We start from the raw sequence: 24,237 nt of genomic DNA, 5'->3' as shown, positions 1-24,237 counted from the left end.
GCAAAGTGCAAACAGTCTTTGCTTCTTAATACATGTCTAGATACTCTTTCAAACATTTTACTACATTTTAATGTTATTGATTTGTGGTTCTTTCCTGAGGTGAAGCTGGTAGTGTATGGATGCTAACTCTGAAGCAGGGAGCACAGTGCCTGTGGAATAGCAGGCCACATAACTTCCTCAGTCTTGCCTGGGAAAGTGGCCTGGGAAATCATGGGGAGGAATTAAAACAATCCTCAGAGATAGAAGACAGCCTTGCAGGTGCTGTTTGTCAGTTTCTTGTTTTCTTGCAAGAGAAAGTCGAGGGGTGGTGAACCGCACTGACCAATGATGGTGATGGGTAAGTTTACTAATAAACCAAGAGAAATTCTCCAGTTCAACTCCACAAGAGAGTCTGTGTCGTTCTTGTCGCCCTTCCCAATAGAGCGACAGGTAGCGCTCCAAACTTAGTGAAATGGAACACCTAGGACAGATTCTCTACTTGTGTAAGCTGTAGAAATTGAAGTCTGTATATGTATGATGAGCTCTGACATAAGATTTAACTATATATTAAAGAAATTACATCAGAATTATAAGTGAGATTAGAGTTTCCTTCTATACTCTTCTGCTCTTTTTTTTCCCTTCCTGATACAGCTATAATGGTCTCACTTGGCATAATGCGATTGCTACTTTAGCTTAGTTTTTCATTATAAAAGTATTAAAGGCTTCACCTCACTTGACCTAATATCAGTGATTTTAAATGTAAATATTGAGACTAAGTTTATTATCTAGACTTCCCTGCTTTGTCATGGATGAAAGATGTGGAGTTGCCTCTGCAGGTACCTTCTTTCATGGAGTGTGAATTCTCAGATGTCAGTCTCAGGGCAGATATTTGTCTTTCAGTTTGCTATGTACAGCATCTGTCCCCTGGTCTCCATCTAGTTCTGGTATCTTAGTTCTATAGTGATATACTGAACATGATAAAATCTGTGGGTTTTATTGGCAGCCATATTATTTATCACAGCATCAGGGTAATGGGTTGGTTCAAGTCCTTGTGAAATGAAACAAAGTCACGTTAAAAGCAGTGGATGAAATAGCTTATTTACAAGTGTTTTCTCTTTTTTTTAACAGACTGCTTCTCTACTCAGGTGAGATCTCTCTAGAGATACTTGATTTCCTGTGTGCTTTGACTCTGGTTGCTGGACCCCCTGGACTTGAATTAATCAGTAGCAGAACATTAGAACCAAACTGAGCAGAAACAAAATCTAACAACAGCCAAATGTTTCAGGAAGAGGAATAATTATGGACAAGTAATATCTCACTACTGCAAAACCCCACTACATTAGCTTTTAATAGATACAGCTCATTAAGTGAGATAAGCCTTTCAATGAAAAGAAATGTGTATAGGAAAGCTAAAAATTATAAACAGAAATATAACAGTTGGTAAGATTCAGCATCAAACTGCTCAATTGGAGTTAGTTTAAGCATTTAATACTGTTTTAGTCTACAGGAGGAGCAAAGATGCTTAGTTAAGTTTTATCCTTTCTGCTGTTGTTGAGAACATGTACCCAGGCAGATGGTACAAATATGTGCATCTCAAGTTTTTGAGCTCTCAAATGTCTTATGTCACAAATACAGCCTGTTAAAGTCTGCGATCTATTTACTATTGGATATGTGCACTTAGCCCCAAAGTCACATATTTGCTCATAGAAGGTCCACAGCTGGAACACCAGGATGGAATCTTATGTGTGTAAATGTGTCTGTCAAGAGGCACACTCCACTTTGCTTCATTTTTTTTTTTTCAGATAAAATTGTACTTGCAGTTCCTTATTTGTCATAACCAGACATAAAAATACCTCCCAGTGAATAATGGAATTGCCATGAAACTAAACAATGAGCTAATTTCCTACTAACAGAGAACAAGATGTGAACAGTGTTTGGAGTGTTTTTAAAATGTGGTACTGATTAATTCTGCATTTATTCAACACTACATTACCTTTTTAAGTCACTCAGGTAGCATTACAGTATTTGCAATTCAGACAATACAAGCTTTCTTATTGCCTGCAACAGCAGTAAAATGGTTTCTGTTAAAGGATATACAGTGACAACTAGAGAAGATAAAAGTATTAGAAAATTTTTTTGCAAAATATTTCTGTTATAGAAGTTCATATTTTTTAATGTGTGACAATTAATTGAAAAACAATTGGGTTGTATTATTTAAATAGAAAATAATATGAACAAAGATAATCACCACAGGTTTCCAAGCCACTCATATAATCATGGAAATACTACTATACAGTTAGCTTTGGCATAGGTAGAAGGCTAAGTAATTTCTCCAGGTATCCTGCAGCCCTGTTTGGATAATTCTATAAAAGGTACTTTGAAATATTCGTTCTTCTAGAGAATGTTCTTTGTTCTGAGTCACATTTTAGTAATAAAGAACTATATTTCTTGTCAAAACTCTTGTGGGCAAGTGGCTATGACACAATCAGTGTGATTCAGCATCCTCCTCCTCAAATGAGTTTCACAAAGATTCTTATAACTGTATGCAATATTAGTACAGACTTTGATACTAGATGTTTCTCTTCTTTGAAAGATAAGTAACAATGTATTTTAACTCTTGTAACTTATTATTTTTACTTATTTTTTCTGCATTAATTACTGTAGTTAATAACACAGTGAATCATCTTATTTAGAAAGAAGTGTGGCAAACACTAGTGCTATGAAATGCTACTAATTGTCTTTCCATCTTGTGGAAATAAGGAAATAAGATTTCAGCCTTGAAAACTGTGATTTTATTTGGGCTGAAGAGCAATATTTTCATGCCTCTTGTTCAAAATAAAGTCAAAATAACCTCCACATAACTGTTGAAATATTTGAGCCTGAATTTTCAAAATCTTGACCAGAAAGTCTCAGATGCTTGAAGCTCTGCAGCTGCTTGTGAGTGCAGGCATTACCCTTCTGGGTTGGTGGAGCATCTATGGACTCATTTCATGCCTACATCTGTTGGGGGTCACAGGATTCAGGAAGCTATTCAATATTCATAAGTCTAGAGAGAAAATGAAGCTGTAGAGAGTGTCTAGGGAATGTTTGTCAGGAAAGTGAGAAGGGGATTGATTTCTCAATGATGCATTTTTTCTTTACATTAAGAAAACACAGAAATAGCACTGTAAGTAGGAATCATCATGCAAACTCAGAACCGGCTTGGGGGTTTAAGGTGCTACTACATGATACTGAGTAGACATAGCCAGAAACCTCAAGTGTGGGTTGGTTATTTTTGCATCTAGAGCTGGGTGCTGAACACTGTGCAACCGCTACTTGTGATTTGCTAGGATAGGGCAATGTGATTTCCTGCTACCCTACCCTATCCATGTTACCCTGCTTCTTATTGTTGATCCTTGCTGCCTCAATTAATGAGCTTTCTCCTCCTCCTTGTTCAGATTCCCTTGCTCAGTCCTTGACAAAACAGAACATATGCTGTGGTTGCTGTGTGGTATTAGCAATGGCCCAGTTGTATTTAATAACATTGTGTTACTCTGTGCAACAAATTCTGACTAATTGCTGCTCCTCTGCTCTGCCAGTCTGTGAAGAGGTCAGCATTGAAAACCACCAAGCAGGAGCTCCCTGCCAAATCTCAGTAAGGTTGTGCAAAAAACAAACTTCGGAGAATGAGGTTTGACTGGTAGGAAAGTTAAGTGTTTTGATGAAAGAAACGTGTTCATCATTGATCCAGGTGCTGAAGTTTTTAATTTTTCCTCCAGGTGCAATGAACATAAGCAGTTTTGACTTGGTAGATCCTGTGAAAAACTCTTCCTCTTTGTCTTTATTAGCAAATCAAACTGCTTTCATATAAAATTATGTAATTGCTGTTATTTGGTTTATTACAGAAATCAGAGAATGAGCTGAAAGAGACTTACAAGAATCATCAAAGTCCAACTCCTGGCCCTGTGCAGGACATCCCAAAGGTCACACCTTGTGCCTGAGAGCGTTGTCCAAACAAATGCTTCTTGAACTCCCCTTCCCCTTCCCCTTCCCCTTCCCCTTCCCCTTCCCCTTGCCCTTCCCTCTTTATTTTAATCAATGAATATAATTTCTCCCTTTCTTGCTTTCTCCCTTAGTGCTAAAAAGTACACAATGTCTTTTTAATAATTAATTAATGAGATCACTTTTCAGGTTTTAGTTTAAAGGTAACCATAGCACAAATGCATCCATTATTAACCGCAGAACGGCAGTGGCTTCTTGGGAGCCCTCTTTAGTTTAATATGAGAACCCCTGTCAACAGAAAACAGCTCTGATATTGTTGTTAAGTGTGACCAACTGGCAAATGCAATGGGCACCACGCTGGAACAATGCAAACTGCTCATATCAATGGAAGAGGCAATGTTTAAAAGCGAGGTGAAGGCGGACAGCGAGAGGCTGCTGAGGAAGGTTCGGTTCCGCGTGGCGTCCTCGCACAGCGGGCGGGTGCTGAAGGAGGTGTATGCCGACGGGGAGGCTGCCGACTCGCTGGACTCCGAGTATGCCAGCAGCTCAGAGACTGACCAAACCAGCCGGCTGAGCGAGGTGGACGGGCAGCAGAACGGACACGTAGGGTCAGAGTGTGATGAAAACGACAATGAGCAGGATGACTTGCTCATTTTAGTCAGAGCCACTAAAGAGAAGGGGTTTGGTACAAAGCGAGTCAACATCCTCAGCAAAAATGGCACAGTCAGGGGAGTCAAGCATAAAGTCAGTGCTGGTCAAGCCCTTTTTGACAATTTGGCAAAAGTATTTCAGGTAGGTGATGCAGTTCTGCTGGTAAGCTGTCCCTCTGCCCCTTTTAACTCCACACATTATTCTTCCCTTTGTTCGAACTGCTCTCATTTAGGATTTCTCAATATTCTGTCTCGTTCCCACTGCTGTCCACTTGGACCAGAGGGGTTTGTTGGTCCTTCTACTATAAAACTGCTCCACATGCCATATTGACTGTGAACTTTGCTTTTCAAAATTGACCTAATGTTTGCTGAGTAGAAATATGTATGTTGTGCTTTCCATGTCTGGATTAGGAAAGAAACGTAACAGAGGATTTAACTGGGGCTTTGCTGGAGATCTCTACAGGTCTCTTGTACAGGGATGTGTCATTTTTCCACTCCTATTATATTAAATCTAATGAGTTTACGATGTTATCTACTGTCCCCTGCATGTAAATATGTATACTTGCAAATTCCATTCTGTTTAATCTGCAAAGTAGATCAAACTAGGTGCAGGGTGGCCTCAATGACGGTTTTCCCACATGAAAATTTCAGGGGAATGAAATCTTAGCTGGAGGTCTCTTTTATTAATGTCTGTTTTCTATTTGTTTTGTAAAAGGAGCAGAATATCTGTATTTGAAACAGTATATGCCACACGAATGCTTTAGTCAGAGAAACACAGGCCTTCAGAAAAAATCAAGATAAAAGTTCTAAAATATTTATCCCATATATATAATTTATCTGTATATGCTATTCAAGCCTCTCAATCATTAATATTCACACAGCAAGAAGTGTGTTACCAGACTCTTTCTGAAGTTCTTAGAACCCAAAATTATGCTTTTCAAGTAAATTATCCTGTGATGGTTTCAGGGCATTATTCTAAAACTTTTATGCAGTTTTAAAGCATGGGGAATTTGATATTACTAATGACTCTTTGCATTTTGAAATTACTTTGAAATGAGGTAATTTCATATTACATGAATAAATGGCAATAGATTAACATTCTCTTGCTTCTGGATATGAATTTACCCTCTGTGCTGTACCTAAATTAACAGTCTTTTTGTCAATATGAATGTTCCTCTAGAAATTGAAGTTTCAGAGAAGAGCTTCCTGTTTATTTTTGTTCTTTACATCACATTACATAGCACTTAAATAGTTTGCTTTCTTTCAAGTTACTCATGGAAGAGTTTGTCCTTAATTCCTTATTCTGATAAAACTTGTAACAAGCTCATTTTTTTTAAAGTATATTTGAATCAGTAAATATTAACTGAGGCAAGTTTGGGTTCTTCTCCAACTTCAATTCCACTGTTCTGTGCTGTTTCACTACACAGAGTACCCAATTTCACTCCACTAGTCTTATTCCCTTCTAAAAGCTGTCTCCTCCTACATCAGTTGCACAAAGCTAAGATTGTAAAGCTTCTTGTACTCCTAGCAGAGTTAATGGTAGGAACACCTATTTCCATGAGGTGTTTTGCCAGAAGAAAGTATTTTCTTGCAAGGAGGCATAACCATTTTATGCCTTCAGAAAATAAAATGTATCCAAGTCTACTGCAGAATTCCTTAATTAAAACCTGTATTAAAATAATGACTAATTTAAAAGGTGGTAAGGATTTATTTTTATTGACAATATTTTACTGTGGAAGAAAGAGGAAAAATTAAATTATCAGATGAAAACAAACCAAAGAGTTTTTCATACAGCATGTAATTACAATGAAGAACTCTGCATTTCAAAGTCCAAAAGAAAAGGCAGGTTTTAAAAGGGGATAAGTAAAATATATGTGGAACTGAGAAGTTTCTTCCTAGGCAGGTCTAGATAAATGATTTGCAGAAAAAACTTTACATTCTTACATTAAGCACCTACTGGATCAAAGACATATATTCAACCATACAGAGAATATAATGATTTGAGGTGTCTACACAAATTCCCATTTCCCCAGAGATAAAGTTCCAAGTCTAGTGAAAAAGAATGATGGTTTGCATGTCTTTTATGTCATACTCTGAGCCAATTTGTATGCCACATGGTGAGCACAGAGGAGAGCAAAACACAAAGGTTACCTTTGAGATGGATTTGAAACTGCTCAATCTTAATGAGAAATATGATTGAAATCCATCCAATTACAAATGAAATAATGGGCTTTAGAATGAGAGTAAAAGATGATTTCTGGTTTTCTGTAAGCATGTTCCAGACAATTAATTGAGCTGTAATAACAGTTAGAGAACAACAAGAGTTCTTATTTCAAAGATTTAGTAAGATAGAAAGGTTATATAGAAAGTTAGCAGGTACAACACAAAATCCCTTGATCTGGGCATTTTTCTAAGTTACCCCCTTGATTATGCAAGGTCATTCCAAGTACATGTTTCTCTTAGACAAGCAGCAGCAAATGTAAAACAACAGTTAAGAGAAGAGTGCCCCTCCCAGAGGAGAGTCCATCTCTGTCCCTTTGATGATTCAGCAGCAGGAACTGGTATGAGATGAATTCATTGAATATCTCTCAGCATTAGTGTCAAGTCAGTATTTTTAATCTCAGAGTACGCACATGAACTCTTGACAATCCTGTATTCTAAACACTGATATATTCTTGTATGCAAATGCTTCTTAGTTAGTATTTACTATATCACTTCCTAACTAAAATGTGCATGTAAGAAGCCAAATACTGAGCATGTTTGAGTGTTCTGTGACCCTGAAACTAGGATGTGGTTTTTTTCTGCAATATCAGCATTCTAATTCTTCAGACTATATCTGCAATCTCCTGTAATATAGTATTTCCCCAAATCCCTAGAGGCTTCCTGCGATAGAGGAGAGATCCTTTAAAGCAAATCACTTTGCTCAGATATTCTAGGGATAAGCAGGGATTCATTAACTGTGCTTCATTATGTTGTGCACCCAAAACCTTTGATTTTATCTGTTCAAATACCTGTGCTAAAAGCACTTGTGCATTTTAACGTTCTATGGAAATATCAGGATTTGTGAAATTTTTTTTTCATGCTTTCTTACTACAGCCTTTCTACAGAATTGGTTCAGACACTTTCTTCCCACAACAAACTTATCTGAAAAAAAATCACACTTTCTGGAGCTTTTTTCCAATTTTAAGAGAGTGATGTAATGCAGGAAGCATTTCTAGATGAAAGGGTGTTTTTGGTTGTTGTTGCTGTAAGATACAAGCCTGGTCTGAGAATGTATATCTAGTAGATGTGCTAGATATACATCCAGCTACATCTTCCCACAGTCAGCACTTCCCTCACCCGTTCAATCTGTGACCTCTCATTTCTGCTGTTCCCTGGGAAGCTGAGTCCTTCACATCACTCTGTCCCAGGACTGTCTGTGTCCCCAGATGAGAGCTGCTCCAGTGCTGTGACAGTGAAAGGTCTCCCTTTAGGTCATCCCTGTTCCCCAAGCCATCCCTGGGGGAAGCTGCTGCCGCGTGAGTGGGAGCAGCTGCGGCAGCTGGGGCCAGCACAGCCGTGGGGATGGAATGTGGGACAGGGTCCAGGGCTTGCTTCAGCTTCAAGGCAGAACATTCTGGGTGAAGAAAGGTGGGGAAGAGACCAGCTCTAGTGATGCTTCAGGACAGCATGGTTTCCATGGTAACCCCTCCAGCCTTTTCCTCCTTGGGTGGATGCCACAGAGGGACTGTTGACATAGCAACCACATCCTGGCAGGGTGAGGGAGTGGTGGGTGGGGTGGTGATGGGTGTTGACATAACAACCACTCAGGGTGGGGAAGGTGGGAGGGAGGTCACTGGTGGTCATCTGTGGAGGGCGGGGACAGTCACATGTGACACCCAGCCCCCACTAGCACCTAACCTGGGCCTGGGGGTAGCCTCCCACAGTGCTGGAAATACAGGTGTCAGACAGCTGGGAACAGTTTATTTGTGAGAAACACACACGGCTGAAAATCCTGAAAAGCAGGAGGGAGTTGGAGCTCCCAGTCTCCCTGTTCATGCACCTCCTTGGTATAAATTTTCTCCTGCTGAGACTCTAAAGCTGACAGCGCTGGCAGCTCTGAAGCTGGGTACATGACTTGCCAATTGTGTCAGAAGCATAAGCCACTTCTCTGCTTATCTGAAGTAACTGTGGTTTTATTTCAGAATACTACCAGAAATTTCATATTCTAATATTACAACACTGTTTAAATGCCAAGGTATATGAGTATTTCCTGCAACTTTCCTTAAAAAGTAGTAGAGAAATAGTTCTTTTTTCCTTGAAATAAATGGAATTCTCTTCACAACCAGTTTTTATGACTAAGCCATTCCTATGGCTGTGGCTGAGTCATGTAGAGCAAAAATCTTTGGGTTGTCTAATATTTTACTAGGTAGTGCAATGATCATTTTATGCCAAGCTGGATTTCCATCCTAATGTCCAATGTAATGGAGCTCAGCCAAAGGTTTTACACAGGTCTCTCCTCATTTTCTATGTTTCAGCATGGGCATTTTTCCTCCATTCCCATACTTACACAGTCCACTGGCCTTCCAGCCTCCTCTGAAAGATCAGGTTCTACTAAATTAGCCACAGAACTCATTCTCAGGTAGGGCTTTCTGACGTCTATTGCAAAAGGGCAGGCCTGGTTAACAGACCTGATGAATGCCTTTGTGAGCATTGCGTCAGAGAGGATACGGATGAAGAGGCAGACATTACACACTCAGTCTCTTTACAGTATTTCCAAACACAGTTTCTCAGGCAGAGCTCACATTTAAGGTTGTGAAGTGTAACTCATTATTCAGCCTGATGAAGAATGAGCTTATTAATATTTAGAGAGAAAGGTGGGAAAGAATAAAGAATCATGTCGAAGTTTGTTAAGAGGAGAACTTTTGGGGTGGTTAAGCGAACTTTCGTCTTTCTCTGCTTGCAGGTAACATGGAAAACTGAATATACAGCAGGATACGCAGAGCTTACAGACCCATAGGGCTAGCTCATACCACAAACAAAATAAAGTGAAATACAGCAGCAAAGCCAACCATCTTCTGAAAAAGTCAGAGGCTTCAAAGTGATGTTAAAGGAAAAGTCCTTGTGTAGTAGTAGGAACAAAGGTTTTTAGGGTGGGTGGCATGCTGTATATCAGTGCAGCCTCTGGAGCATATATCACTACAGTCCCCAAAAGTATGGGGAGATGAGAGAGAGAGATCTGCACTTTCACTGGAGAAGTCTTGATAAGACTTTATAAAGAGAAAGTCTCTCTCTTGCTGATCAGCTGATGATCAGTGTTGAAACTCCAGAAATCATTTGACCATTTGAATTCCAAATCCTCTTCTGGATTTTTTGTCCAGCACTGGACAAAAATGGTAATAACTCTCCTGAACTTTGCCTTCATATTCTTCTCCATGCACACTACTCTGATTCCCAAATGGACGTAGCTTACAAAAGTAAACAATGGACTGGATTGCTTGCATAGAGCATTTGCTGTAGTAACTCCCTTATGTGAAGAGAGATAAATACCAGTGAGCTGCAGGTATCTGAGTTACAAACTTCAATGTTTTTTCCTAGTGTTAGCAAGTCTGTAAAAGTAATTATTGAACAGTGTTGCACTGAAATCCACTAGAGAACAGGAAAAATTGCAATGACATAGAGGATCAAATAATTATGAAAAGCAGGTTTTTGCTTGTTATAGAAAAATCAGAGGGAGAAGGACAACTAAATCACTACTGGAATGGTCAAAGCATTGCTTCACCACTTGCTTTGTACCCTCAGAAGGGTTTTGATCTGTGACCACACTGCCTGGGACAGTGATTCAGCTGATGCTGTTGATCATGTCACAGTTATCAGAAGTGGTTTCCAGAGCAGATGTCTGAACAGATGCACTGAATTTAAAAGGGAGATGGTCGTGAACTTTTTAAGTAGAACCTGGATTTGGTCAGTATTTAGGATATTGGTTTTTGTTGCTCACATGTTGTAGGAATCAGTTGTAAAACACTGAGGTCAGACAAATCTATTACTTGACTATTCAGGGCATTTTAGGATTTGCTTCTGTTGGATTTGAAATACATATTTGACATATACTTGATAGAATCAGTAAATATTTTAAATAATATAAATAATTTTTAACTATCTACTCCTCTGAAAGTGATATATAAATTTTGAGTTAAAAAAGACTTGGCTGTCTCATTTTCAAAAAAGTGTAGATATGGGATGCCTTGGCTTCTCAATACGCTCGACGTTGGGAAGATTACCAACAAAACTGTGGTTAAACGTATCAATTTTTTTAATGAATGAATCAATAACTGAAGAAAAAAAAATTTAGGCTTTTATGCTGGCAGTCTGACCAGCATGTCCTGGACGTCTGTCTAAGCTTCCAGTGCACTGCATAGCCTTAAAATTATTCTTCCTCTGATGAGTCTTGATCCTTGTAAAAGATCCATAAATGAGGTCAGTGTCTTGAGCTGCTAGCCTTGTGCCTTGCATGGGAAAGAGCACAGCAAAGAAGGAGTGGTGTTACCACAGTAAACATATATATACAGAATGTGTAGTATTAGAGTGAACTAAGACTTTAGTTATAGATTCAAAAAACTCACAGGCCTCTGAGGAAGGACTTAGACATCAAGCTACAAAACTCAGATTCTCCAAATCTCTCTTGGTGCCACCTTGCCTCAAAGGCACCAAGAACCCTTGCTTAATGAAAATTTCACTTATGCTCTGCCTTGGCCATGTGCCTCAGCATGTCAGGATTGGCAGCACCTGAGAGTTACTTCCTACTTGTATCCTATGGGATCCATAAAATAAGGGTTCCATTGCCTGTCCCCCCTCATGGCTTCATGCAGTTGGTGTTCCATGAGCATTCCTGGTGGATCAGCTCCTACATGAATGGCACAAAAGCATATGCTGCTTTGTTACAAATTGTGTCTGCAGGAGGCAGAGCTGGGAGATGGACTTTGAAACTCTCTCACAAGATAGCGAGAATAAGTTGTTGGACCAGGAGTAGAACACAGGCTTTCTGATTCTCAACTTGCCATACCAAATACTAGTGTTCTTCAGCATCATGCTTGACTTCCATTTCCTCCCTCCCTCCCTTCCTCCCCTCCCTCCCTCCCGTGATCACACAATTCCATGTGCATGGAGGTATCCAAGAAAAAGCCTATAACCTGCTTGTTAGGGAAAAAAGGTAGAGAGGAGGCTGAATCAGGTATTCAAGACATGGGAGATTGCAAATAATCATGTTCTGCTGCCTTGTTTCATTCCTCTCTCTTCAAATCTTAAAATAGATTTGCTTTCTGTTTGAAAGAATGAACACAAACGCCAAATGGAAGAAAAGGCTTCCTGGTTTTACTTAGTGGGATGCCTAAGTCATATTGGCCTCAGGGAATTCTCTGAGCTGAAAATAGTCATAAAATGAAACAGTAATAGTAGGAAATGCCATATATGCTTTCCAGACCCTTACTTTTAATTATCTTTCTGGTAGATGACCTGGAATACCAGACAAGCACTGATCCTATGTACTGCTCTGGGACTCTTACATAATGTCCCTTTGTGGGACTGGTCCATAAGGTGCTCAGCCTTTGAATTAACATGGAAAATGCTTCATCTTACTTCAAACTAACTTGATAAAGGGTCATGTTACACAAGCAGCCTATCAAAAATATCTTAGAATGTTAGCACAGAATTTTTTTCTACTAATTCTCAAAGTAGATTTTTTTTTCCTGTGTTGGTCTCTTACAGCAGAGATGAAAAAGAGGAACTGATTAGCCTTAATCATTAATTAGTAGCAATGACTCTTTTATTTTTCTGTCTGTGAAGCTGAGCTTGGTAATTCAGCAGGAGAATAAGGAGGAAATGTGAAGTATTCTCATAAATAGGACTATCAAGAAAATTTGGGGCTATACACCTTTTTTTGACACGGTACAACAGGCTGCCTGCTAGTTCATTGTCCCTGAAACTTTATGTGCCTTCAACACAGCAAATACAAATTTTGTAGAACACATAAAGGTGAAATAAATTACCTCTGTGCTTAATTCCTAGCATCATACTTGGTCAGTGACCCTTACTTTTGTGTACAAATAAATTACTCTGCAACCAAATATTTTAGGATTCTCACTGCATTTGAGTGTCCTAGGTTAAGTATGTTTTATTTAAAACTTTACAAGCATGGGAGGAAATATTTGGCTGCATTGGGCAAGTGTGTCACCAGAGAGCAAAACTGCAATTGCAAAAGTATGGTAATAATGAAGATGAAAAATAGATCCTTTATTAAAACTTAAAAAAAGATTCTAACACGTTAAGTGCACTAAAATACCATTATTTAGTTTACAGATCTTAAAACAGTTTCAGTTCTGAACTAAGATTTGAAAATACACTAAACTAGAAAATATAAATGTATAAGTGCCACAGGTATTGTGTTGCTGGACTGCTCCAGTCTGTCAACAGCTTGCTGTGATATTTGTCTACTAGGGTTGGCATTTTATTACATACTGCACCAAAACAAGGTACATGATTAATAGCTTGACAGAAGGAAATGGTCAGGAAAAAGACAATTTTTTTTTCTTGTCTAGAACTTTAGCCTGTATCCGCAATGTTTAGTGACATCACAATTTTGTAGCTGAAATAAAACATTCTTTAGAATGGAATTTACAACCAGAGAGAAAAAGGTATGGCTTTCATTCAGGAAAACCTTTCTAATTGCTGCAACATCCTTTGCAAGGTAGTACAAAGCATGAAAATCAAGCCTCAATGAGTTTTTCCAAAGCTTGTAGGAGGAATAATAGATAGGGCAGCATCCCCAGCCTGTTGGTTTTGAACAGAAGCTGTAAAGTTACAGCTCCCCATCCAAACAGGCAATGTTGTTGTTTTGCTTGATGCAGTAGTTATATTGTGGAGAAGCTGGCACAGCACGACTCGTTATAGCCTCCATCACAGGAAGCAACAGAAATGGTCACAGATGAGCAGCTGGAGCCACAGAGGTAGAGACTCATTTCACGCATGGCGAGAAAGAAGACAGGAAAAAACATCATTCATTGCTAGTATGAATTGTGGAAAGCATTTTAACAACCTTAGTACAATTTTGCTTTGGAACTTTATCTAGAGACATCATCCATCAGTGTCAGATGAACATGTCCTCAATATTGCAGTAAAACCACACACAGACTCATTCCCTCTCCACTTCTCACAGAGAAATACAGAAAGACTTACTGGGAAATATTTGCACATGTTTACAGCACCATGCAGTGTTATGAGCTGCACTGACAAATCACCCAGTGCTGGTATAAAGGCAAATAACAGTTTCTTTGGAATTCACCCTTGTTTTGAATAATACTGATTGCTAATTATCTAACAAGCTTTAAAACTATTAGGAATTGTAAGGAGTAACACGTTATTATTTAAGGAAAATTTTGTTTCTCCTGGAAAGTTCTCTAAGACAGAAGGATTTCAGTCTCTAAAGAACTCACAGTTTTTTAAAGAAAAAGCAACATTTTGCTGCCCCGCTGCTCACATCTTGCTATTTGTTTACTACATCTAAAAGCAAGGCACTCTCCTTCCTAGCCCTACAGGCAAGTGTGAAACATTTCTTTGTTGTTCAAGAGTGTCCTAAGAGGCAAACTTAGACACAGTGAAAAATGAGAACTTTAAGCATTATTGCTTCTTTCTACCTGTCACATCTGCACCTTGAGAACTCCCCTTTCCAGGTGTTGGCTGATGAGGTCTCTGGTGAGACCCCACCTGCAGTGCTGCATCCAGCTCGGGGATTCTCAGCACAGGAGGGAGATTGACCTGTTGGAGCAAGTCCAGAGGAGGGGCCAGCAAGTTAATCAGACTCTCTTATGAGGAAAGGTTGAGAGAATTGGGTTTGTTCAGCCTGGAAAAGAAAAGGCTTTAGAGTGATCTAATAGTGGACTTCCCGTATGTGAAGAGAATTAAGAAGAAAGACGGGGCAAGACTCTATGCAAGAGCATGCAGTGACTTGGAGGAATGGAATTCTTCAAATTCAAAGACAGTAGGTTTAGATTAGACATTAGGAAAATATTTTTTACTGTGGGGATAGTGAGGCATTAGAACAGCTTGCCAAGGGAAGTTGTGGATGCTTGTCCCTTGGAAGTGTTCAAGGCCAGGTTGGATGAGTCTCTGAGTAACTTGGCTTAGTTGAAAGTATCCTGCCTATGCATTCTATGATTCTATGATGCTTTCAATCAGATTCACTCACATGCAGGGGGTAAATCTGGTTGTTCTTTCAAATCTCACAATGATTCAAAAATTTAAGAACCTACTCAGACCCTTCAAATTTAAATTGTCATAAAGATTTAAAAAGCTCCATTTCAAAAGGACTTGTTCAGGAAATAGATTCTCTTCATCTAACTGGAAAATGGAAAAAACAACAGCCATGGCAGCTGTTGTTGTATCTGTTGGGTGGTCAAGCCTTTTGCAACCTGTCTGTCTGGTGTATGATACTCTTTTTCATCCTCATGTGGAAGACTGTGGGGTGGAAGGACACTTTTACTGGCCAATATTTACAGCTGAATGCAGGTAATACTTTAGGGTCTTTTTAGCTGCTCCTGACTGGGAGCAGTCTTGAATCATGTAGTTCCTTCAGTCAGGTAGTTTCATCATCAGCTACTCCAGCAGTTCTCTTTTGAAGACACAACAGATGAGGGCAAGAGGTTTTAAAAAAGGAGTGAGTCTAGTGGAATTTCTGACCTGTTTTTTATGCTTTCTCAATTATTGTTTTGGAAGAAGGCAGAAATGCAATCAAGTATGGAGTTTCAGCATTGTTTGAAGACATGATATGAAGTTAGAATAAATGTTGTTATTGATTTTTCTTGCTGCAAGGTATTAAATGATTTCTATGCCAAGAAGCCATTGAAATGTTGTTCCAAAAGAAAAGCAGGCAGATGATTTAACAATCTCAGCTTCTTCATTTGTAGTCCTATTCCTTGAACAGAGCAATTTAACTCTAGGACATGATATAGATTCTAGGCTCACTGTAAGAACATCATTGTTTGAAAAATATGATTATAAGAACATTTTATTTAAAAAATACAAATCTCTGAGAAAAATCCTGAATCAGGCTAGAACATAAATCTGCTTACACCAGCCTTGGTAAAAAAATTAGTCCACCTGCAGATATGCTATATACAGAATAACTAACTTGGCAGCTCTTTTGACCAACAGTTTTAGGAGCTGGTATAAAGCATACAACCTGCTCTATTCTGATTTTCAGACATTATACCTGTATGGTTAAAAACCAAAACAAAACAAAAGCTTACACCTTAGAGTCTTTCCAACAATGAAGCCTATAATTGTGCCTCATGAAGTTGCCTCGTATTTTCTTCACAAAGTACTGGTGGATGAATCATCTGTCCCCTTTCACACATCAAGGCCAGCAGCCACACTATGGGCTATTCTAGGGCAGAGGTGGTTTATGTATGCTGTCTAAGAGTTATATCTGCATAAAAATCTCAGCTTTTTTTGAAAATCTATTGCTTAAAAAAGAAATAAAGCACTTTAAGTGTGCAATGTAGATGGATATTTAATTTAAAAAATGGATATTGAGTATATAAGTAATAATTAACTCCTCAGGGTTTGAAGATGAAGGTACCAAATTTCTCGGTATTATTAAGTAATGAGATAGCTGAGAGCAGAGTTCCAATTAGGTTAAGTAATATAGCAGGGAAACAAGGTCCTTCATCACTCACTGCTAATGCAGGACAAAGTGGTGCTCTAACTGCAAGATATTCCTTTGCATCACTTCCATGTATTGAGTGATAGGGCTCTCTGAGAGGTAAGGACTGAATCAGCACTTTGGTGCTCTAATCACACCATAACTTTCATCTCTGCCTCGTTCAAAGACCCGTGCAGAATTCATTACTGGTTGCAGAGTGCTTTGTGACCCCAGGTGAGATAGTGCTCCATGTCCACCTGACAAAAGGTTGTTCTTTTCCTTAACTTTGGTGTAGTGCAAATGACAACTCCAGCCCTTACAGAATAGCCTGTTTCTATCTCCACCAGCAGGAGTAACATTTTCATCTAGACTGCAAGTTGTATAAAGTGTCAGGAAAGAAAAAGTACATAATATGTCAGGTGTTTGGAGCTGAAAACTGAGGGAGAGTAGTGGTTTCCCTTATTTGCTCACCATTCCCTTGGACTCTCAGTATTTTAGTGCATCTCATTTCAGTTTCCATTTGTAGGAATATGATAAAAGATAAAATAACTTTTGACAGAAAGCTTGTTATCTGCTGAACATGAAAACTCCAGGGTGTATCCTAAATCAAAACCAGAATTCATTTAACCCTTTTGCCCTGTTTTTTTCCTTAGGAAGGTAAATTGTGAAGAATTATAGCAATTTTAAAATTTTCCCTGCTGATGACTGCAGCTGAGAATGACACTTTATTTCATTCTATGCTTTTACTCTCTTTAGTTGTTTTTTGAGTGAACACTCAAAGCTCTAGGCTGTAATTAATCCATGAAAATCTGAAAGTTTTCAATGAAAATGCAACATATTTTCGACCGAGCCAAGTGTGACTGATTAGGGCTTTCATGAATACCAGTTTTTACTTGCTGATTCTTTCCAGCACTAGGAAAATCACCAGTTGCAACACTGCAGCAAATATAAAAAAGTAATGGACTATTGTGTCGTTTCCTATGATATTCTGGTCTACTGAAAGTCTTGGGAAAACAGGCCCATTTACCACACAAAGCAGGGCCATGTAAAATCATGAGCAGGATCTCACCAGCTAACTGGTTTATTCTCCAGTCAGAAATATGATGAATGGCATTTTTAAGAAGCTCAACAGACTAGAACACAGTTTTCATAGACCTCTAATGCCTGTCAATTAACCAAACTTACTGACATTTGGGAACTATAAAGGGGATCACTGCATGCATTAACTCTACCTGGCAATGTTTAAACTTAAAATGAGTCAGAGATCCCTGTATGTATCTGTCATTTTTACGATATTATTAGCATTTATCAGTCTCTACAACAGTCTAAAGACACCAAGGGAATGTTTTAGAAAGAATGAGTAAGGAATTGGTGAAAGAGAGGAGTAAAGAGAAAGAGGAAGGGGATAGAAATCTTATTTTTTAAACTCCATCTGTCTGCCAGAAAACACTGTACGAGGTAGTCCAAAGCTGCTGCCAAGTTAAAAATAAATGGGCCAGAGCATATATTGTAATTTTCATGACAGCTATTTGCTGCTGATCACACAAGTCTGTTTCTCTGCAGTATGAAATGTTGTATTGAGTGAAGCAGCAGCTCTTACAGGCAGATGGGGTCAGGGTTCACAAAGCAGGAATCACTCAGAGCCATTCTGTTTGCTAACTTTTCCACATGATCTGAGATATCAAATACTTTCATCTTTATCTGTCTATCCTCAGCAAGTCCTGTTCTAGTTCACTTCTGACTAAAGCCATCCTTACTTACAGAATATTCTCAAAGAGGACATGAGGTGGCCAATGATTGTCTCCAAATAGACAACATAGATTCAAACACTTAGAACAGTGTGATAAATAGCAAGCAAAATAAAAAGCTGTTCATGACAAGAGAAAATAGGATTTGAGCTCCACAATTGCTGTGTCAGGAAAATATATTTTGTTTCTTTTTTAAAAAATTCAGGGTGTCATCATGGGAAATGGTACATAAGTGAACAATAGAATTACCACCAAAGTCTGAATATGCAGTAGGATTAAACTTTCCCTCCCAAGAGAAGTAAACATATTTGAAAAATCTTACTCATATTAGCAGAGAGAAATCCCCAAAGTAACTTAAAATGTCAACTGACAGTGTGGAAAATAAATATGCCACAAAAATAAGTAGTCATTTATTCAAATATTTCATACATACATACAAATATAAGCAAGTCTAGAGGTGTTTAAAAGATTTTTTTAAGTACACTAAGTACTAAACAGAACACTTTCAAGTGGACCTACATGCTCCCTTCTTTTATTTCCAACCCCTGTTTTTTTGAGTAGAACCAGAAAACACAAAGGCCCAGAAGAAAAAAATAAAAAAAAGCAAAAATTGAACAAATTTTTAAAACTTGAGGAACAAGTTCCATTTTATCAAAGTTCAATTTTCATTTCACTCAGTCTATTTATTCCTGTTGCTATCAATAAAAGATAGAAGAGAAATAAACATTGATCAGCTGTTGAATATTAATTGTTTTCATACTCTTTCATATAACTCTTTTCACCAAGTGGTTACTCATAACTGTTAAGCAGTACAAAATTAAATGATATAATCTAGAACAAAATTAAATGATATAATCTAGAACAAATCTTCTAAGAATGGTGACTAATTCTCAGATTTCTGGGGACGGTAATTTTTTTAGTATTGTGTAATTAATACTACCATTCTTCCCATGAGCCATCTGGGATCCATTGTTTCAGTTCTCTGGTCTTCCACACTATTAACAGCTTCAGGCAGGCAGATGTTATGCAGCTCAAGCCATACATTTTTAATTTACTGATAGCAGCATTTCCTTAGGTGACATGCTGTAGACTTTTTCCCCCTCTTTTACATTAATTACTTTCTGTTTGCAAAGCAGACTGAAATAACAGTGTCCTTCCAGTTTGCCTGTTCTCAGTGTGTTGTCTCTTAGAAGACACAAAAAACGTATAAGAATGATAAACTGAACGATTTTTACTTTCACATTTAGTTTGATTTCCCAATTTCCAGACATTTTTAAATGCCTGTACCTTACATGAGTACCTGTACTCACGTCTGAGGCATAACTAAATCATAACTAAAATGAATAAATTGTTGTGCTGCTGTTCTGTGAGAAAAGTCTTCAGTAAACTGTCTCCAGATAAACAGCAGGAAATAGTCAATGTAGAAATTCAGCTCTTTCCTTGTCCTTTGTCATTGATTTAACAAAGTTATAAACCCTCCATGGGATGATTTAAAAGCTGGGTCCCTTTAGTTTCACATAGATCAGACATATTACTGTAGCCAAAATGAGTCTAATAAGTAATGAAAAGTCAAGCCAAAATTTAAGCCTAAGTTAACATTTCTCCAAATGCTCACAGGATTCATGCAACAACATAATGTTTATGTAGACATCACAACTGTGTGCAGTCTTGTCACAATGTCAGCCTTATCTGCCAGAAATATTCTTCTTGCAGAAGAGGGAACTTCCAGTTTGACCAGTGATGTGCAATACTTCATAGCAGGTTTCTTTGGACTGGGTGTGAATCTTATTGCAAATTATTTACACATAATCAAGTACTTCACAGCTTTTGTAAATTTTGTATCTGATGATTTTTAAAGGAATCCAACTTACATCAAGCAGTACAGGAGATGAGATAGAAAATGATGATGAGTGGATAAAGGGATTTAATGGGTAAAACACAACAGGTTATTGGTGGTGGAATACCACTCTCCTCTCCTCATTATTCTGTAGACATAGTTGAAAAGGTAAAGCTAACCGAGAGCCGGAACTAGTGGAAACCAAGGTCATGGCAAATGATGCTGGCTGTGTTGTAGATACTGAGTTATAGTAATTAGTTTTCAGAAAATCTCGAGTGGGAATTACCCAAGGTCTGTGACTGGGAATACAGGGGATTGGCTGGAGGGAAATAAAATATGAACACTGTAGAACATAGCAGAGGGAATTCAGGAGATAAATCAAATATTTGGGGAGAAAACTGAGTTTGCCTGTGAGATGCTGGAGAAAGCTCTCTGGTATCTGGATTCATAGAGATATCTTGGAGGGAAAACCTATGATTCCAGTTTTAGAAATATTGTTTTGGAGCCTGAGAAGATTATTTGTTGGCTGTGGAGAGACTGAAATAATTGTAAGTGCTCTGTATTTTCATTTTTAAGATGATTAGGTAAATGTGTTCACTTGGGTTCAGAGAATTCCTCAACAGAGGAGTTTCCTTCCAGGGTGGGGAGCAAAAAAAAAACCACTGAATTCAACACATTCAACACATTTCAGACATAAACTGCAATTAACAGAAAGAGCCAAAAGGGCAGAGTTCCTCTGAAATGATGGCATTGTACATGCTCCATGCATGGCGATGGTCTTCATGCAAGAAGACAAGACATTTTTTACACTTTCAGTGAGTATATCTGTCCAGAAACCAGGAAACTGTGTTCACCACAAATGCCCCTAGTTCCATCTGGGGACATCTATCTGCTTAGTGGTGTGAGACCTCTGGTGGGCTTCTGTCCCACTTTGGTTGATTCATTAAATGCTCAGCCCTGCTGAAACACAACAAGGAGGTGCTGTCTACTTCTGAGCTGGCACCATGGAAATCAGCTCCCAGCCCCTCCTGCAGCCCACCTGCAGCACAGGCTTGTAATTCTGACCTTGTGTAAATCTCACCAAAAGCTAAGGGCCTCCCTTAAATCAGTTCCTTAATAGTTGTCAGACACCTCAAGGGTGGCAGTGGAGCACTCTTTCTTGAGAGAATAGAGCCAAAAGTGAGAGGCAGCAGAATAAAGGCTTCCACATGCTGGCAGCATGAGAGGAAATAAAATCACTCCCGGAGACCTGGCAAAATTGGATGCTCATTTTAAAACTTCTTTTAAAATTAATGACTTTGATATGGAAGGGAAGCTTACTCTACAATCTGGTCAGATCTTTGAAATAAATAAAGAAAACTTCATTAAGGAAATATGAGTTTTCAATTACAACCTGAATTTGGAAGTTTTGGCAAAGACAGATGAATGGAAGTACTTCAGGAGGTTTTTCAACACTGTACTTCAACCACACTTGTTGATGACCAACATTGAGTTTAATCCTTTTGCCTGTTCTTTTGATTACAGCTTAAAAATACCTGTATTTTAACTGAATTTTATGGCGAATTTTTTTGTAACTTTTTTTAGCTAAAAGAACAAACTGTAGCATAATTTTCACCAGACATTCAGTTCTAACGACAAGGTAATTTGAAATTTTGCAAAATTTGTGAAGATTTTACCATTTAATTTTCCTGAATTTCACTCTTCATCTGTACCTGACTGGAGCAATCTAGTTCTTAAGAGGTGGTAATAAAATTTAATAAACAGTTCCAATCAGCATCTATTTTATGCAGTCAAAGGCCCAAGAAGCAAATCAGAGAGCTAATATATCCTATAACAGTGTAACACTATTGTGCAGAAGTATGGGTTTCAATTTCCTGATTCAATGATTACATCAAACAAAGAAAAAATGTTTATATTGCTACTCAGATTGTTCAGCTGAAAGCCATTTATCAAACATAGCAGATAATCAAACATCAGGAACACTAGCTTATAAATCTCCTACTAGCACTGCACCTGTGGAAAACAAATGTTTCCCTGGTTGGATGCCAGGTTACAGCACTCTACAACCAGCCTTGCAATACAGAGTGGGCACAGAGGGGAAATATGGCATAACCCAATGCCAAGGAAAGTTCATTTTTAGGACAGGTGCTGACTGGAGCTTGCACCATGTGGAATCACAGAATCATAGAATGGCTTGTGTTGGAAGTGACCTTGAAGATTATTTAGTTCCAAAGTCCTTGCCATGGGCAAGGATGTCACTTGCTAGATGAGGTTGCCCAGAGTCCCAGCTGACCCTGCCTTGCCCACTTCCATGGACAGGGTGTTCACAACTTCTCTGGGCAATGTCATGTTCTGTATAAGTTAAGGTAGATATTAAGCATGTCCATATTAAATATACTGTAGAATAGCCATGAAAAGCAAAATCCACTTATCAGAAACACCAGCACTTTCCCACTGAAAAACTGAGCTTTTTTTGCTGGAAAGAAAAAGTTTCATAGTCTAGTGTTGTTTCCTGTTTCAAAGGAGCCTTTCTGAAAATATTGTGTTTATAAATAAAGTAATCCCAGGACTTTTTCTCTTGTATAACAAATCTTGTTACTCTTAAATGAATTGATAAGGAAAGAAGAGGATGATATAAGAACAGGCTGTTTGATGAACACCATCAGAGAAATCATTAACTTTACTCTCTCCTTTCCCAAAGAGTTTGTTTCGGAGATAACAAAATACAGTTATTAACTAAGATATGAAAAAACAAGGCTGGGATGTGCCTGTGGCCTTGTCACTGAAGGCCGAGAAACACTCAAGCTCTCAGTGAAAATGAAGATCAGTGTCAGAAAAAGCAAGTGTTTTTCCCATGTGGTCTGAGCCCATTCTGTTCACCTGACAAGAAAACTGTGTATTTGGTAAAATGCATACACTAGCTCCCATGGAACTTTATCCAGGTGAATAGTCACTGATGTGTATTCAAAGAGTTATCCTCCAAGAGACAGAGAAGAGTATTATGAAGTATACCTCCAGTCAGCCTTCTTAATGACAAATACATTCCCTTTGCCTAGTGTATTCTAGGACATAACTGCTGTTTCATTCACTTTATTTAGTAAATGGCTTGTGATTTTCTCTGACCCATTTACTTTTACAAGGCTGAATCTTGGTTACCAATTAGAACTAGTTAAAGGCCTCAAAATGCATGTATATTTTTAGCCAAACAAATAAATATAAAAGAATAATCCTAGAGTAATTTTTTCTGTTGCTTATAATGATTGATAAACTCAATGGAACCAAAGCAATGGGACAACACGCAATTCCTGATTTAAAGTGCTGCTTAATCCAGGAAATATCTGGCTACAGAGACATATTTTGTTGGAGAGATCATAATGAGGTTGAAATGTTGTATATGAGGTTTCAATCATCTATTTTGGTGTGAGATCCCACAGCAAGCTTTGGAAATGAAGGGGAATGTTATCGTATGTCTTGCTGAAACTTGGCTTAGATGTTTTCTGACTGCTGCCTTAATGTTGCACTGGGAGGTTCCTGCTGTCAATGTCAAAGAACTGAGCCTGTCTGTCCTCAGAAAATTGTTGCATATTATTTTTCATGGTGATTGTGATGGTTGATGCAAATTTTCTGAAATAATTTCTCTGGTTAATGCTGTTAAGAAAATTGTACTATACTGAATTTTGTGTTGGACTTTTGTGAAGTGAAAGAAGTCATAAAGATGTAGTGATAGGACTAGGGGGAATAACTTCCAACAGAAATGAGGTAGGTCTGGATTAGATATTAGGAAGAAATTCTTACTTTGGGGGTGGTGAATGGGTTTCCCAGAAAAGTTGTGGATTCCCCATCCCTGGAAAAGTTCAAGGCCAGGCTGGATGGGGCTTTGAGTGACCTGGCTTAGTGGAAGGTGTCCCTGCCCATAACATGGGAAGTGCAACTACGTAGTCTTCAAGGTCTACGTCCAACCCAAATCATTTTATGATTCTATAATTTTCTTTGGTAGTGGAAATTTCAAGGTTATTGGCAGTCCAACTTTTTACAGGCAAAAAGATTACCTGTGGGACCATGTGGCTGGCTCCAATATTGTATTGATATTTGTTTCGTGCTGCATAGTGTTGTGTTTCACTTGATGCCTTTATAAGGCTAATGTGAGGGGAAGAGGACACTAGCAAGTTGAATCACACAGATCTCTGCAATGCTTAAGGGGTATTCAAGTGTTAGTAACAGCTCAAATATTACCTTTCCTAGCCTATCTCCCACATAGGAGCCTGAAGGGGCTTCATACAAGTGTCACAGGAAAGTCTAGGTACATCTTGTCTGGCTTCTGAATACAGGAATGTTTCAAAGAACTGCCCAATGTGAAAGGAGGTCCTG

General features: G+C 38.5%; 1 protein-coding gene across 1 annotated transcript in view; it reads left to right on the top strand.

The window, feature by feature from the left end:
• Window positions 1-4,279: 4,279 nt before the first annotated feature.
• GRXCR1 (glutaredoxin and cysteine rich domain containing 1) overlaps window positions 4,280-24,237 on the top strand; it is a 36,475-nt gene continuing 16,517 nt past the window's right edge. Inside the window, exon 1 of the mRNA XM_015623628.2 lies at window positions 4,280-4,752. Within this exon, the coding sequence (XP_015479114.2) occupies window positions 4,306-4,752 (447 nt within the window). The 5' untranslated portion in view covers window positions 4,280-4,305. The remainder of the gene's footprint in view (window positions 4,753-24,237) is intronic.

The sequence above is a fragment of the Parus major genome, chromosome 4 (assembly GCF_001522545.3).
Source record: "Parus major isolate Abel chromosome 4, Parus_major1.1, whole genome shotgun sequence".
Taxonomy (NCBI): domain Eukaryota; kingdom Metazoa; phylum Chordata; class Aves; order Passeriformes; family Paridae; genus Parus; species Parus major.
The sequence above is the reverse complement of the archived record's forward strand: the minus strand, read 5'-3'. Positions and strand labels throughout refer to the sequence as shown.